At 38.4% G+C, this 15,748-nt stretch overlaps 1 protein-coding gene across 4 annotated transcripts in view; it reads right to left on the bottom strand.

The window, feature by feature from the left end:
* SPAG9 (sperm associated antigen 9) overlaps nt 1-15,748 on the bottom strand; it is a gene marked incomplete at both ends in the record, with an annotated part of 135,406 nt that overhangs the window by 80,956 nt on the left and 38,702 nt on the right. For all 4 annotated transcript variants that reach the window (XM_079725956.1, XM_079725959.1, XM_079725958.1 and 1 more), the window contains one exon: nt 7,858-7,978. In XM_079725956.1, the coding sequence (XP_079582082.1) occupies nt 7,858-7,978 (121 nt within the window). The remainder of the gene's footprint in view (nt 1-7,857; nt 7,979-15,748) is intronic.

Below are 15,748 nucleotides of genomic sequence, written 5' to 3'. Positions count from 1 at the left end.
TCTCAGGAAAAATCCTCAAATCATATGATTTTACTCAAACTAGCTACAACCTGAGATTAACTTGAAATAAACAAGATTCTGCTCATCCTTCCTATCCCCAAACAACAGATAATCTGCCAATTTTTTTAAGCTGCTAATATTCTAGGGAGAAAAAAAAATCAAACAAATCAAGGCATTGAAAACAATAAGGGGGTAGGGGGAAAGATAAAAGAAGAATCAAAAGACTACTTCAAAATGTTCCCCTTATAATAGCTAATGAAGATACTTCAGCCTCATTTTAAATGCTCTTTCTTTCCATCCAGCTTTCCAAAGAGCAAGAGGATATGATTAAGGCAGGAAGAGCCACTTGCTCTACCTGCTCACAGTCAGAGCTTACCTCCTTAGATTGATGGCCTTTGCCAAGTTTGGGACACCTTCCATCTCTGCTGTCCTCTGCCCCATCAGACTGCTGATAGGCCTATGGGGGGAAGAAAGAGAAACAGACCTTCTAGAATGCCATATCCGACTCGTTATTCGCCTTCTCAAAAGGAATCATCAGTTCTTACTATTCGAGGAAGGCAGATAATCCAACTGTGACTTGGCCTCAGAAGATTGACATTGGTCTTTCAGAAGCTTTCCTTAAACAATTTAGCATCAAACGTCTCAACAGGTAAGCAAGAATCAAGGGCTCACTTAAGAGCAAATAAATCACAAACACAACCACATCAAAACAGCAATAAAAACCTCTGCTCTGCCAACTAAGTCCTTCACCATGTCCCTAAACTTAAAAAGATTTTTCAGACAGATATTATATGCCACCTAAAGTCTATGTAGGGAGAGTCCATGCTTTCCCTCAGCACATATTCCTACGTATCACCTTCATGGTCAAGAAGTACTGTCTCATGATCAACCAAAAACAACAAATTCATTTTCTCTGATTTAATCTTCCAAATTTACAAAAAAACAACTTGCTATCTTCCTTACTCATTCCTTTATGTTTCAAGAATAACCAAATCACTCATGTTTATTCTGTTCTCTAAGCTAAATCACCATCAATCCTTTAACTCTTACTCATAAAATTAATGTTCCATGAAACCTTTAGTTCTAGATATTAATTATGAACTACAACCTTAAGATTCTCAGTAAACAACAGTAGACTTCAGAAATGAACAGTCCAAATACAGATAATAAAATATAAAACAGGTTTGAAGACCACATAGATATTACCTAATGAAGCAGAAGTAATAAAATGTTAGCGTTTGCATAAATTATCTTGTGCCCAGTTATCAGTTTTCCCTCTCATACACAAGCTCTTTAAAAAAAAAATCCTTGGGCTTCCCTGGTGGCACAGTGGTTAAGAATCTGCCTGCCAATGCAGGAGATACAGGTTCGAGCCCTGGTCCAGGAAGATCCCACATGGCATGGAGCAACTAAGCCCTGCCCCACAACTACTGAGCCTGCGCTCTAGAGCCCGTGAGCCACAACTACTGAGCCCACACGCCACAACTACTGAAGCTCACATGCCTAGAGCCCATGCTCAGCAACAAAAGAAGCCACCGCAATGAGAAGCCTGCGCACGGCAAGGAAGAGTAACCCCCACTCGCAGCAACTAGAGAAAGCCCGCACGCAGCAACAAAGACGCAACGCAGCCAAAAATAAATAAATAAATAAAAATTTAAAAAAAATCCTTACATAAAGTTTATTAAATATACAGAAATATACAGATATTCTTAATATCGCAAAGATATTAGATTCAAGTTAAATGAACTAAAAAACTTTCTATATAACAAATTTTATTTTTGTAACTTTTTAAAATAAGGAGATATAAATCTGAATCTCCTCAAGCTGCCTTAATAAGTATGCTTTCAACAAAAATATAAATCATCAGTTGTCTACTTTCATCATTCTAAAAATAATGTAGAAAGGGACTGCCTCTTGACAAGATAAAATAAAAATGAATGAAGTAACCTATTACAGTATTATGGAAATTCTGAGAGTATTAACATTCTTTGCCAATTGCAAAGTACAGTAAAGGAGTTAATAAAGCTTTTTATTTGCCTGAAAGTATTTTTTTAAATAACTTAAAAAATAGTGACAGAAAATATTTAGGCCCTCTCAACTATTAACTTTGGTGTGAAGCTATACCTGTTAACTGAAAAAGATTATTTTTCTTCTGTGTTGTGAAAATTCTCAATTTATCAATCATATCACTAACACAGCCCTTGCTTATAAGTAACTCCCAAATCTGAAGTATGTTTTAAGCCATTTATTCCTTTAAAATTAAAAACATGTTTATGATTATACTACCGTCCCATTATTTTCCATCTAATGATGTGCTAATTCGTTTTTTGTTTGTTTGTTTGTTTTTGCTGTACGCGGGCCTCTCACTGCTGTCGCCCCTCCCGTTGCGGAGCACAGGCTCCGGACGCGCAGGCCCAGCGGCCATGGCTCACGAGCGCAGCCGCTCCACGGCATGTGGGATCCTCCCGGACTGGGACATGAACCCATGTCCCCCGCATTGGCAGGCGGACTCCCAACCACTGCGCCACCAGGGAAGCCCAGTGTGCTAATTCTTATGACCAAAAAGGAGAGTTTTCCTTCCAATAATGTGTTTCAGGTAAAGGCTTGAAGGTATTTTATTAGACTAAAATCTATACTAAGTTTAAAAAGCAAATGAATGTTATATGGGAGATGGGAAGTGTAGAAAAGTCAGAGTATAAAGCTCTAGCACAAATGTCTTCAGGTGTCAAAAATATTTTTCCATTTAACTTATTTATTTATTTATTTGGCTGCGTTGGGTCTTCATTGCTGCTTGCGGGCTTTCTCTAGTTGTAGCGAGCGGGGGCTACTCTTCGTTGCGGTGCTCAGGCTTCTCACTGTGGTGGCTTCTCTTGCTGCAGAGCACGGGCTCTAGGCGCACGGGCTTCAGTAGTTGTGGCACACGGGCTCAGTAGTTGTGGCTCGGGGGCTCCAGAGCACAGGCTCAGTATTTGTGACACACGGGCTTAGTTGCTCCGTGGCATGTGGCATCTTCCCAGACCAGGGCTTGAACCCGTGTCCCCTGCATTGGAAGGAGGATTCTTAACCACTGAGCCACTAGGGAAGTCCCCATTTAATTTTTAAAAATGGATTTTCATTCAAAGGAAGAAAGGGCAGATTCAGAGATTATTTAAGTAGCTTAAAATCACTGCCATCTAAATCTTGCCATCTTCTCCACAATTCAAGGAAAAGGTCATCTCTTATAAACTCAAGTAGCTTGAGAGCAACAGAATTTTCCCAAGAGAAAATCAAATAAATAATAAATGGTTTTCTACATCAGCTCTGGGTGCTAATATGTTGTAAATAATGATTCAAATTCATAAGTTATGATAAATAATGTGGAATTTGTTACTAATTCTTCCTTCTCCAATTCTGTTCATATAAAAAATGACCAAACACTACTAAATACCAAGAACCACTATAATGTTCATATTCCTTGCCCTACTTCTGTAACTATATCCTAAGAAAATTCCCAAAAGAGGGCAATTTACAGGGGTGAAAAAATATTCACTGTAATATGATTCACTACACTGGAAAGAATGTCCAACCAACCAACAGAAATTTTGTGAGTTTTTAAAAAAATTCGCCTATATTTATTTTTACCAATTCATTCAGTCCTTAATTCCACAAAGGATTTGAGATAGTTTATAAGAACATATCTTAACAATTCACTATATATGTATAAAATGTGGAACAGGAAAAAAACAATTTAAATATGCCACCCAAGTAAGACCCAAACCAGTTGTTATGGTTGTACTTCAAAATTTGTTCTCCGTTCCTGAGTAGCCAAGTTAAAAAAACAAAGTAGCCATTAAATAATTCTCACTAGAGAAAAGGAGAAAGCACACACAGTTCCTCAGGGAAAACAAGAATTCTTAATAGACGGCATAGCTTCTGGATGATAGGTGTTGACACATTTAAAAAATAAAGATTATACAATAAGGAAAATACTTATGATAATGTTAAAGGAAAGATGCAAAATTATATATACACTCTGCAGTGATATAAAAGCACGGTACATATGGAAAAGACGAGACGGTCATACACATAACCTTTTCCCCCACAAAACTATGATTTCTTTGACTGTAATGACCATATCATATTCTTCTGTGCCAAAACCATGCCTAGAGGCTGAATGCTAGGCAGATAGTAGTAGTTTTTTATTTTTAACATATTAAAATGTCTGTATTTACTTAAGATAGTATTTGGCTTACAAGAATAGAAATAATCAGTATATAACAGAAATAATGAATATAAAAAGTATTTTCTGATGAAGAACTCATTGCTGCCACACTATGAATGGCCAGGTTGATTGCTTACACCTTACATAGCTGAAAAGCACTAAAGGCCTCAATCCACAACTTCCTTATTCCACTCCACATATATTTCAGATTCTTCCTTAAGGCTTACAAGATGTTAACTACCAAGAGGTATTACTATTATACCCAGATACAGAACAATATGTGGTCTTTTAAAAATTGCTTTATTTATGTTGGAAAAGCCAAAATAATTCTTATGTAGTTCAAATTTTGAAAAGAGAGCAACCAGAAATCTCCAAAATCAAACATGACCATAAAATTATAACAAATTTTTTATATCATCAAAAATTTAAAACTCATACCACAACAACCTGATAAGATTCCATACTATTAACAGCTGTCAAGTGTGTTCTTTAATTCAGTTCCTATTTCTTGACTTTTTCTTGCTAGTCAAATAGCAAGTAACTACAACCAAAATTTCCCCTTTTAACATAAGAAGTAGTCCCAGAGCAGAACTTGGACTTTCATTGTGGCTACTTTTTAAAAGGGATACGTGCCCTAAAACACATCAATCAGAACTGACAGTCTTTTAAAGTTAAAGACTCTAACATATTTATAAAAACAAACATGGAAATTGGACAATATTGTTATCATACGGCACTCAAAAAATAGTACTAAACACAAAAAACTGCACACATCCTTCCTCTCTATAGGTATCATCATCAGTAATTTCTTTGGCCTTAAATGCTTATTTAAATACAGATGTTCAGAACACTAAAAAACACATTTAGTTTGTTTTTTTTTTTATTTTTTTGCGGTACGCGGGCCTCCCAGCGCCGTGGCCTCTCCCGTTGCGGAGCACAGGCTCCGGACGCGCAGGCTCAGCGGCCATGGCTCACGGGCCCAGCCGCTCCGCGGCACGTGGGATCTTCCCAAACCGGGGCACGAACCCGTGTCCCCTGCATCGGCAGGCGGACTCTCAACCACTGCGCCACCAGGGAAGCCCAAAAAAACACATTTAAAACATTTAAAAAGTTAAAAAAATGTTGGGTTAAAATAAATATAATAAAAATCACTATACAGTCTTAAAAAACCAAAATTACAATATTGAAGTCCAGATATTCTGTATCCTATTATACAAAAAGAGAATTAATATGCTCTGACATACATCCATTTAAATATGTCTTCATCTTTTTAAAAAACATATTCCCAGTCCCATTTTTCCAATAGGATAGGGCACTGATGATACTTAAATATTACCTCCTACCACCACCTTTTTAAAAAATAAAGGGACTTTGGGCTTCCCTGGTGGTGCAGTGGTTGAGAGTCCGCCTGCCGATGCAGGGGAAACGGGTTCGTGCCCCGGTCTGGGAAGATCCCACATGCCGCGGAGCGGCTGGGCCCGTGAGCCATGGCCGCTGGGCCTGTGCGTCCGGAGCCTGTGCTCCGCAACGGGAGAGGCCACAACAGTGAGAGGCCCACATACCGCAAAAAAAATAAAAAATAAAAAAATAAAAAAATAAAGGGACTTTGAGTCATATTGGAGTTCTGGGGAAGGGAAAACTAAGGCCGTAAAATGAAAAAAGTCAAACTGTTTCCACCCCCCCCAATTTTTTTCAGATGTTTAAAATGTGGTAAAATAAAGACTCAGAAGAAAATTTTTAGATATATTTAGATTTCATATTATATTCATTTAGAAAAAAACAGAAGAGCGAGGAAAACAATTAGATGGAAAAGAGAAAAAGATTCCAAGGTATCAAAGGAGAAGGGAGTAAGTTCCAAAGCATAAATGAAAGGAGACTCATTATAGCCTTAGCTCATGGACCAAGAGACTATCAGCTTTGTGCATCTCAATGGTCAATTCTGATTAACCACAGTTTTAAGTTATTTAACTGTTACTTAGACAACAAGATTTATTTCAAAATGGAATCGCAGGGGGAAAAACGGGGATAGCAGACATCCAGGGGGAGAAATTCTTGAAAGAATATTATATTAATAACAAAAATAAAGTTCTCAGATCAAATATAGCTCAAGACCATATCCAATACTTGGTGAGTAATTTACTCATCCCTTCCATAGAGAATTATCAATTATTTTTAAATGACACCTTATTTTTTAAAAAATTATTTGAATTAAAATAGGAAACATGGTAATCAGTATTTCTGAGAGAGAAATGAGAGAATGGACACCAAAGAACATGACAATTCCAAAAAAGGTAGGTATGACTCACTGGACTGGAAAACGATCTTAATTTTAAAAGCTACTATATCAAGTACAAGGTAATTCTTCCTTTAATATTTTCCTATCATAGAAGCAGATTATTTAGTGCATCAAAAGATTCTAGAAAAGGAGTTCCTTTCTAAGTCAAAAGAAAATTTCTTTATCCAAAACTTGATACTCCTCAGAAGTCAAGAGGTAAACGTACTTGGTACAAGAACGAGGTTGGTTCTGTCACAATTGCACCTTTAGTGTTTTGTTTTGTTCTAAAATACTATAGTCCCTGATATGAAAACGCAATCAAGTTAGGATTCACTGTTAACAAAGGAAGGGTACAGCACTCTAGGTATCTACAAGCCTAAAAGAACAAAGACATGACACATGGCTCATTTTGTCTCACTCTGGTGGCCTTCCATTACCAAATATCCACTAGCTCCCTTCTATGACATCTGCTTAATAGCCATTTGAGTTCTCCTTGAATTCTAGAATGCCTAAACTCCAGATTCCCAGTGATTCTAGGTTTAGCTCTACTGGACTCTTCCAGAGTCCTAAAGGGAGCAGCCAGTTATCATACACACTCTAAGCCTGGTAGTGAAGGTTATCCTTCATGAATGCCCGTCCTTTTACAGCAGGTGTCACTATGTAACCTCCATGGGTGGTGTGGGAAGAGTAACTGCGGGCCATCTAGAAGTTTACAATCCTGGGAGGGAAAACTGGAGAGTGATCTGCCTGAATCAAACATGAAAATATGCCATAAAGTTTCCTTTTTGAATTCTGACTTAATTAGGTCGACTTTCATTAGACAAAAAGGGGAAGAAGTCCTTGGAATTTGGAACAATAACTATATTAGAATCAAGAATATATGAAATTATATTAAAAATGAAATGATTCTGAAAAACGTCATTCTATTCCCCTCAATGTCCTCAGTTTTCCATAAGAAAGGAATGAAAAAGAATTCAGTAATTTTTTTATACATACTTCAAAGCTAAAGTTTCTCTTACATTTTTAAATTTCAAAGCAACACAGAAACCAATGGAACTTTGTGTAACTGATCAAAATTTGAAGAACTGATTCACATGTGCACACCCCAGAATCCTGCACAATGGATACAGCATAATGTTAACTACTATACAATGTAAGCTACAAACAAAAGCTGAGAGCTAAATTGAAGAAGAGAGTCCTATAGGTGTCTGACTTAGTCATTTCTGCAGACATGGGTACCACATGAAAATGTGAACAAAAAAGAATAAACCAAGCTCCCAAGTCTCAGTCTTGAGTGTGGGGTGACAATTCCAAGCATATATCTGTAACCATAGTCAAATGTCAGGTTGAGTCATTCCACTCTTTAACATATTTTACTTACTCTGGTCAGCATAGTTTTTGGCCTTGAGTTCAAGTTGTCTTGTTTGAGATTCTAAAGATTCCACTCTGGTCTGTAAATCCTTTTTTTCCTGTTCTTGAGAGTCTTCAAATTCAATGAATTTCTAATAAAGAAGAAAAATACATTATTTTCATTAGATAATGAAAAATTTTTAACATTATAAACCCCTGTGTTTCTTGGTATCAAGAATCACAACTAGGCATTAACTACTCAAGAAGATCTCAGAATCATGAACTTAGGTTGATTTTTAGTTTCTCTATAAAAATTAAGGTTTAGAGGACTTCTCTGGTGGTCCACTGGTTGAGACTCCGTGCTTCCATTGCAGGGGACACGGGTTCGATCCCTGGACAAGGGAACTAAGATCCCACATGCTGCACGGCACAGACAAAATATTAAAAATAAAATTAGTAAGGTTTAAAATCTCCAAATATAGAAGGGAAAAGATGACAAAATAATATTTATGAAAGTGTTTCCACTTCATTATAATAGGCATTCCAAAGAAAATACATAGAGATTGGTTCAAGATGGCAGAGTAGAAGGACGTGCTCTCACTCCCTCTTACAAGAACACCAGACTCAGAACTAACTGCTGAACAATCATCGACAGGAAGACACTGGAACTCACCAAAAAAGATACCCTACATCCAAAGACAAAGGAGAAGCCACAATGAGACTGTAGGAGGGGCAAAAATCACAATAAAATCAAATCCCATAAATGCTGGGTGGGTGACTCAAACTGGAGAACACTTACACCACAGAAGTTCACCCACTGGAGTGAAGGTTCTGAGCCTCACGTCAGGCTTCCCAATCTGGGGGTCCAGCAACGGGAGGAGGAACTCCTAGAGAATCAGACTTTGAAGGCTAGAGGGATTTGATTGCAGGACATCGACAGGACTGGGGAAAACAGAGACTCCACTCTTGGAGGGCACAAAGTAGTGTGCTCGTCGGGACCCAGGGGAAGGAGCATTGACCCCATAGGAGACTGAACCAGACCTACCTGCTAGTGTTGGAGGGTCTCCTGCAAGGAAGGGGGTGGCTGTGTGTCACCGTAAGGACAAGGACACTGGCAGCAGAAGTTCTGGGAAGTACTTCTTGGCGAGAGCCCTCCCAGTGTCTGCCCTTAGCCCCACCAAAGAGCCTGGGTATGCTCCAGTGTTGGGTCGCCTCAGGCCAAACAACCAACAGGGAGGGAACCCAGCCCCACCCATCAGCAAACAAGTGGATTATTAAAGTTTTACTGAGCTCTGCCCATGAAAGCAACAGCCAGCTCTACCCACCACCACTCCCTCCCATCAGGAAACTTGCACAAGCCTCTTAGATAGCCTCATCCACTAGAGGGCAGACAGCAGAAGCAAGAAGAACTACAATCCTGCAGCCTGTGGAACAAAAACCACATTCACAGAAAGATAGACAAGATGAAAAGGCAGAGGGCTATGTACCAGATGAAGGAACAAGATAAAACCCCAGAAAAACAACTAAATGAAGTGGAGACAGGCAACCTTCCAGAAAAAGAATTCAGAATAATGATAGTGAAGATGATCCAGGACCTTGGAAAATGAATGAAGGCAAAGATGAAGAAGATGCAAGAAATGTTTAACAGGGGCTTCCCTGGTGGCACAGTGGTTGAGAGTCCGCCTGCCGATGCAGGGGACACAGGTTCGTGCCCCGGTCCGGGAGGATCCCACATGCCGCGGAGCGGCTGGGCCCGTGAGCCATGGCTGCTGAGCCTGCACGTCTGGAGCCTGTACTCTGCAGCGGGAGAGGCCACAACAATGAGAGGCCCGCGTACCGCAAAAAAAAAAAAAAAAAAAAGAAATGTTTAACAAAGATCTAGAAGAATTAAAGAACAAACAAGCAGAGATGAACAACACAATAAATGAAATGAAAAAGACACTTGAAGGAATCAATAGCAGAATAACTGAGGCAGAAGAACAGATAAGTGACCCGGAAGACAGAATGGTGGAATTCATTGCTGCGGAACAGAATAAAGAAAAAAGAACGAAAAGAAATGAAGACAGCCTAAGAGGCCTCTGGGACAACATTAAATGCAACAATATTCGCATTATAGGGGTTCCAGAAGGAGAAGAGAGAGAGAAAGGACCCAAGAAAATATTTGAAGACTTATAGTCGAAAACTTGCCTAACATGGGAAAGGAAACAGTCACCCAGGAAATAGTCCAGGAAGTACAGAGAGACCCGTACAGGATAAACCCAAGGAGAAACACGTCGAGACACATAGTAATCAAGCTGACAAAAATTAAAGACAAAGAAAAATTAATGAAAGCAGCAAGGGAAAAACGACAAATAACATAAAGGGAACTCCCATAAGGTTAACAGCTGATTTCTCAGCAGAAACTCTACAAGCCAGAAGGGAGTGGCATGATATATTTAAAGTGATGAAAGGGAAGAACCTACAACCAAGATTACTCTACCTGGCAAGGATCTCATTCATATTTGATGGAGAAATCAAAAGCTTTACAGACACGCAAAACTTAAGAGAATTCAGCACCACCAAACCAGCTCTACAACAAATGCTAAAGGAACTTCTCTAAGTGGGAAACACAAGAGAAGAAAAGGACCTACAAAAACACACCCAAAACAATTAAGAAAATGGTCATAGGAACACACATATCGATAATTACCTTAAACGTGAATGGATTAAATGCTCCAACCAAAGGACACAGGCTGGCTGAATGGATACAAAAACAAGACCCATATATATGCTGTCTACAAGAGACCCACTTCAGACCTAGGGACACATTCAGACTGAAACTGAGGGGATGGAAAAAGATATTCCATGCAAATAGAAATCAAAAGAAAGCTGGAGTAGCAATACTCATATGAGATAAAATAGACTTTAAAATAAATGTTATAAGAGACAAGGAAGGACACTACATAATGATCAAGGGATCAATCCAGGAAGAAGATATAACAATTATAAATATATATGCACCCAACATAGGAGCACCTCAATATATAAGGCAACTGCTAACAGCTCTAGAAGAGGAAATCGACAATAACACAATAATAGTGGGGGACTTTAACACTTCACTAACACGATTGGACAGATCATCCAAACAGAAAATTAATAAGGAAACACAACAGCTTTAAATGACACAACAGACCAGATATATTTAATTGATATTTATAGGACATTCCAACCAAAAACAGCAGATTACACTTTCTTCTCAAGTGTGCACGGGACATTCTCCAGGATAGATCATATCTTGGGTCACAAATCAAGCCTCAGTAAATTTAAGAAAATTGAAATCATATCAAGCAGATTTTCTGACCACAACGTTACGAGATTAGAAATGAATTACAGGGAAGAAAACATAAAAAGGACAAACACATGGAGGCTAAACAATACGTTACTAAATAACCAAGAGATCACTGAAGAAATCAAAGAGGAAATCGAAAAATACCTAGAGACAAATGACAATGAAAACACGATGATCCAAAACCTATGGGATGCAGCAAAAGCAGTTCTAAGAGGGAAGTTTAGAGCTATACAAGCCTACCTCACGAAACAAGAAACATCTCAAATAAACAATCTAACGTTACATCTAAAGGAACCAGAGAAAGAAGAACAAACAAAACCCAAAGTTAGCAGAAGGAAAGAAATCATAAAGATCAGAGCAGAAATAAATGGAATAGAAACAAAGAAAACAACAGCAAAGATCAATAAAACTAAAACCTGGTTCTTTGAGAAGATAAACAAACTTGATAAACCATTAGCCAGACTCATCAAGAAAAAGAGGGAGTGGACTCAAATCAATAAAGTTAGAAATGAAAACGGAGAAGTTACAACGGACACCACAGAAATACAAGCAACCTAAGAGACTACTACAAGCAACTCTATGCCAATAAAACGGACAAAATGGAAGAAATGGACAAATTTTTAGAAAGGTATAACCTTCCAAGACTGAACCAAGAAGAAGCAGAAAATATGAACAGACCAATCACAAGTACTGAAATTGAAACTGTGATTAAAAATCTCCCAACAAACAAAAGCCCAGGACCAGATGGCTTCACAGGTGAATTCTATCAAACAGTTAGAGAAGAGCTAACACTCATCCTTCTCAAACTCTCCCAAAAAATTGCAGAGGAAGGAAAACTTGCAAACTCATTCTATGAGGCCACCATCACCTTGATACCAAAACCAGACAAAGATACTACAAACAAAGAAAATTACAGACCAGTATCACTGGTGAATATAGATGCAAAAATTCTCAACAAAATACTAGCAAACAGAATCCAACAACACATTAAAAGGATCATACACCATGATCAAGTGGGATTTATCCCAGGGATGCAAGGATTCTTCAATATATGCAAATCAATGTGATACACCATATTAACAAATTGAAGAATAAAAACCATATGATCATCTCAATAGATGCAGAAAAAGCTTTCGACAAAATTCAACACCCATTTATGATAAAAACTCTCCAGAAAGTGTGCATATAGGGAACCTACCTCAACATAATAAAGGCCATATACGACAAACCCACAGCAAACATCATTCTCAATGGTGAAAAACTGAAAGCATTTCCTCTAAGATCAGGAACAAGACAAGGATGTCCACTCTCACCACTATTATTCAACATAATTTTGGAAGTCTTAGCCATGGCACTCAGAGAAGAAAAAGAAATAAAAGGAATACAAGTTGGAAAACTTGAAGTAAAACTGTCACTGCTTACAGATGACATGATACTATACATAGAGAATCCTAAAGATGCCACCAGAAAACTACTAGAGCTAATCAATGAATTTGGTAGTTTCAGGATACCAAATTAATGCACAGAAATCTCTTGCATTCCTATACACTAATGATGAAAAATCTGAAAGAGAAATTAAGGAAACACTCCCATTTACCATTGCAACAAAAAGAATAAAATACCTAGGAATAAACCTACCTAGGGAGACAAAAGACCTGTATGCAAAAAACTATAAGACACTGATGAAAGAAATTAAAGAGGATACCAACAGATGGAGAGATATACCATGTTCTCAGATTGGAATAATCAATACTGTGAAAATGACTATACTACCAAAAGCAATCTACAGATTCCATGCAATCCCTATCAAATTACCAATGGCATTTTTTACAGAACTAGAACAAAAAATCTTAAAGTTTGAAGGGAGACACGAAAGACCCCGAATAGCCTAAGCAGTCTTGAGGGAGAAAAACAGAGCTGGAGGAATCAGACTCCCTGACTTCAGACTATACTACAAAGCTACAGCAATCAAGACAATATGGTACTGACACAAAAACAGAAATATAGATCAATGGAACAGGATAGAAAGCCCAGAGATAAACCCATGCACCTATGGTCAACTAATCTATGACAAGGAGGCAAGCATATACAATGGAGAAAAGACAGTCTCTTCAATAAGTGGTGCTGGGAAAACTGCACAGCTACATGTAAAAGAATGAAATTAGAACACTCCCTAACACCATACACAAAAATAAACTCAAAATGGATTAAAGACCTAAATGTAAGGCCAGACACTATAAAACTCTTAGAGGAAAACAAAGGAAGAACACTCTAACATAAATCACAGCAAGATCCTTTTTGACCCACCTCCTAGAGTAATGGAAATAAAAACAAAAATAAACAAATGGGGCTTCCCTGGTGGCGCAGTGGTTGAGGGTCCGTCTGCCAATGCAGGGGACACGGGTTCATGCCCCGGTCTGGGAAAATCCCACATGCCGCGGAGAGGCTGGGCCCGTGAGCCATGGCCGCTGAGCCTGCGCGTCCAGAGCCTGTGCTCCGCAACGGGAGAGGCCACAGCAGTGAGAGGCCCGCGTACGGCAAAAAATAAATAAATAAAATAAAATAAAATAAAATAAAATAAAATAAACAAATGGGGGCTTCCCTGGTGGCACTGTGGTTGAGAGTCCGCCTGCCGATGCAGGGGACACGGGTTCGTGCCCTGGTCTGGGAAGAGTCCACATGCTGCGGAGCGGCTAGGCCCATGAGCCATGGCCGCTGAGCCTGCGCGTCCGGAGCCTGTGCTCTGCAACGGGAGAGGCCACAACAGTGAGAGGCCCATGTACCGAAAAAATAAATAAATAAATAAACAAATGGGACCTAATGAAACTTACAAGCTTTTGCAAAGCAAAGGAAACTACAAACAAGATGAAAAGACAACCCTCAGAATGAGAGAAAATATTTGCAAACGAATCAACGGACAAAGGATTAATCTCCAAAATATACAAAGAGCTCATGCAGCTCAATATTAAAAAAACAAACAAACCAATCAAAAAATGGGCAGAAGACCTAAAGAGACATTTCTCCAAAGAGGACATACAGATGGCCAAGAAGCACATGAAAAGCTGCTCAACATCACTAATAATTAGAGAAATGCAAATCAAAACTACAATGAGGTTATCACCTCACACCAGTTAGAATGGGCATCATCAGAAAATCTACAAACAACAAATGCTGGAGAGGGTGTGGAGAAAAGGGAACCCTGCTGCACTGTTGGTGGGAATGTAAATTGGTACAGCCACTATGGAGAACAGTATGGAGGTTCCTTAAAAAACTAAAAATAGAATTACCATATGACCCAGCAATTCCACTACTGGGCATATACCCAGAGAAAACCATAATTCAAAAAGACACATGCACCCCAATGTTCATTGCTGCGCTATTTACAATAGCCAGGTCATGGAAGCAACCTAAATGCCATCGACAGACGAATGGATAAAGAAGATGTGGTACATATATGCAATGGAATATTACTCAGCCATAAAAAGGAACGAAATTGGGTCATTTGTTGAGACATGGATGGATCTAGAGACTGTCATACAGAGTGAAGTAAGTCAGAAAGAGAAAAACAAATATCGTATATTAACACATATATGTGGAACCTAGAAAAATGGTACAGATGAACCGGTTTGCAGGGCAGAAATAGAGACACAGATATAGAGAACAAAAGTATGGACACCAAGCGGGGAAAGCAGCGGGGGGGTGGGGGGGTGGTGTGATGAATTGGGAGACTGGGATTGACATGTATACACTGAGGTGTATAAAATGGATGACTAATAAGAACCTGCTATATAAAAAAATAAATTAAATTTTAAAAAAAGTGGAATTACTGTGTTAAAAAAAATACATATACCTACTCCAAACATATAAATCCTTTAACTTAACTAGTATACTTACATATTCATCTGAGTTCAATACATAATTTTTTACATAATTTTGTATATAATATGTAAAAGAGAAAACTAAAGGATGGAATATCAATAAATATATTTAAACGATTATTTGATTAATGAACAGTCTTCTAAATTACCTAAACCATGTGCTAGAAATATCTCCACCAAATTTAATTTACTAAAATCATTCTCATCATGGAGAGATTATCAATAAATCTTAGTCTTCATCTTGTTTTTTAAATAGTTTTATCTGCATCAATTGACAACCGATCACTCACTCCTCCTTAAAACTTTTTTTTCTCCCAGTTGGGTTTTTTCCTTGTTTTCCTTCCACTTTGCTGGCTGCTCCTTCTTGGTCTTTGTTCTTCCTCTTGTCCCCACCTTAACACTGGCAAGCTCAGTCCCTGGACAACTCTTTCTCTTCATTGTTTATTCTTATTCCCTGTGACCTCATCCAGTTTCAAAACTTTAAATACTAAATGAATGCTGACAACCTCCAAATTTCTAGCCCAGCCTCTAGCCCAGACCTGAATTTCAGATTTGTAACGTCCAGTTGCCTTCTGGACAACTCCATCTGAATGTCTAATAAGAACCTTCAACTTAACATGTCAAAGCCTGCTCCTCCTGGTCTTACCTAGCTCATTAAGTTACTGTGGTCAGTTGCTCAGGCCCAAAATTCTACTCTTTCTCTAATACGTGATATC

The sequence above is a fragment of the Hyperoodon ampullatus genome (genome assembly GCF_949752795.1).
Source record: "Hyperoodon ampullatus genome assembly, chromosome: 19".
Lineage (NCBI taxonomy): Eukaryota > Metazoa > Chordata > Mammalia > Artiodactyla > Ziphiidae > Hyperoodon > Hyperoodon ampullatus.
The sequence above is the reverse complement of the archived record's forward strand: the minus strand, read 5'-3'. Positions and strand labels throughout refer to the sequence as shown.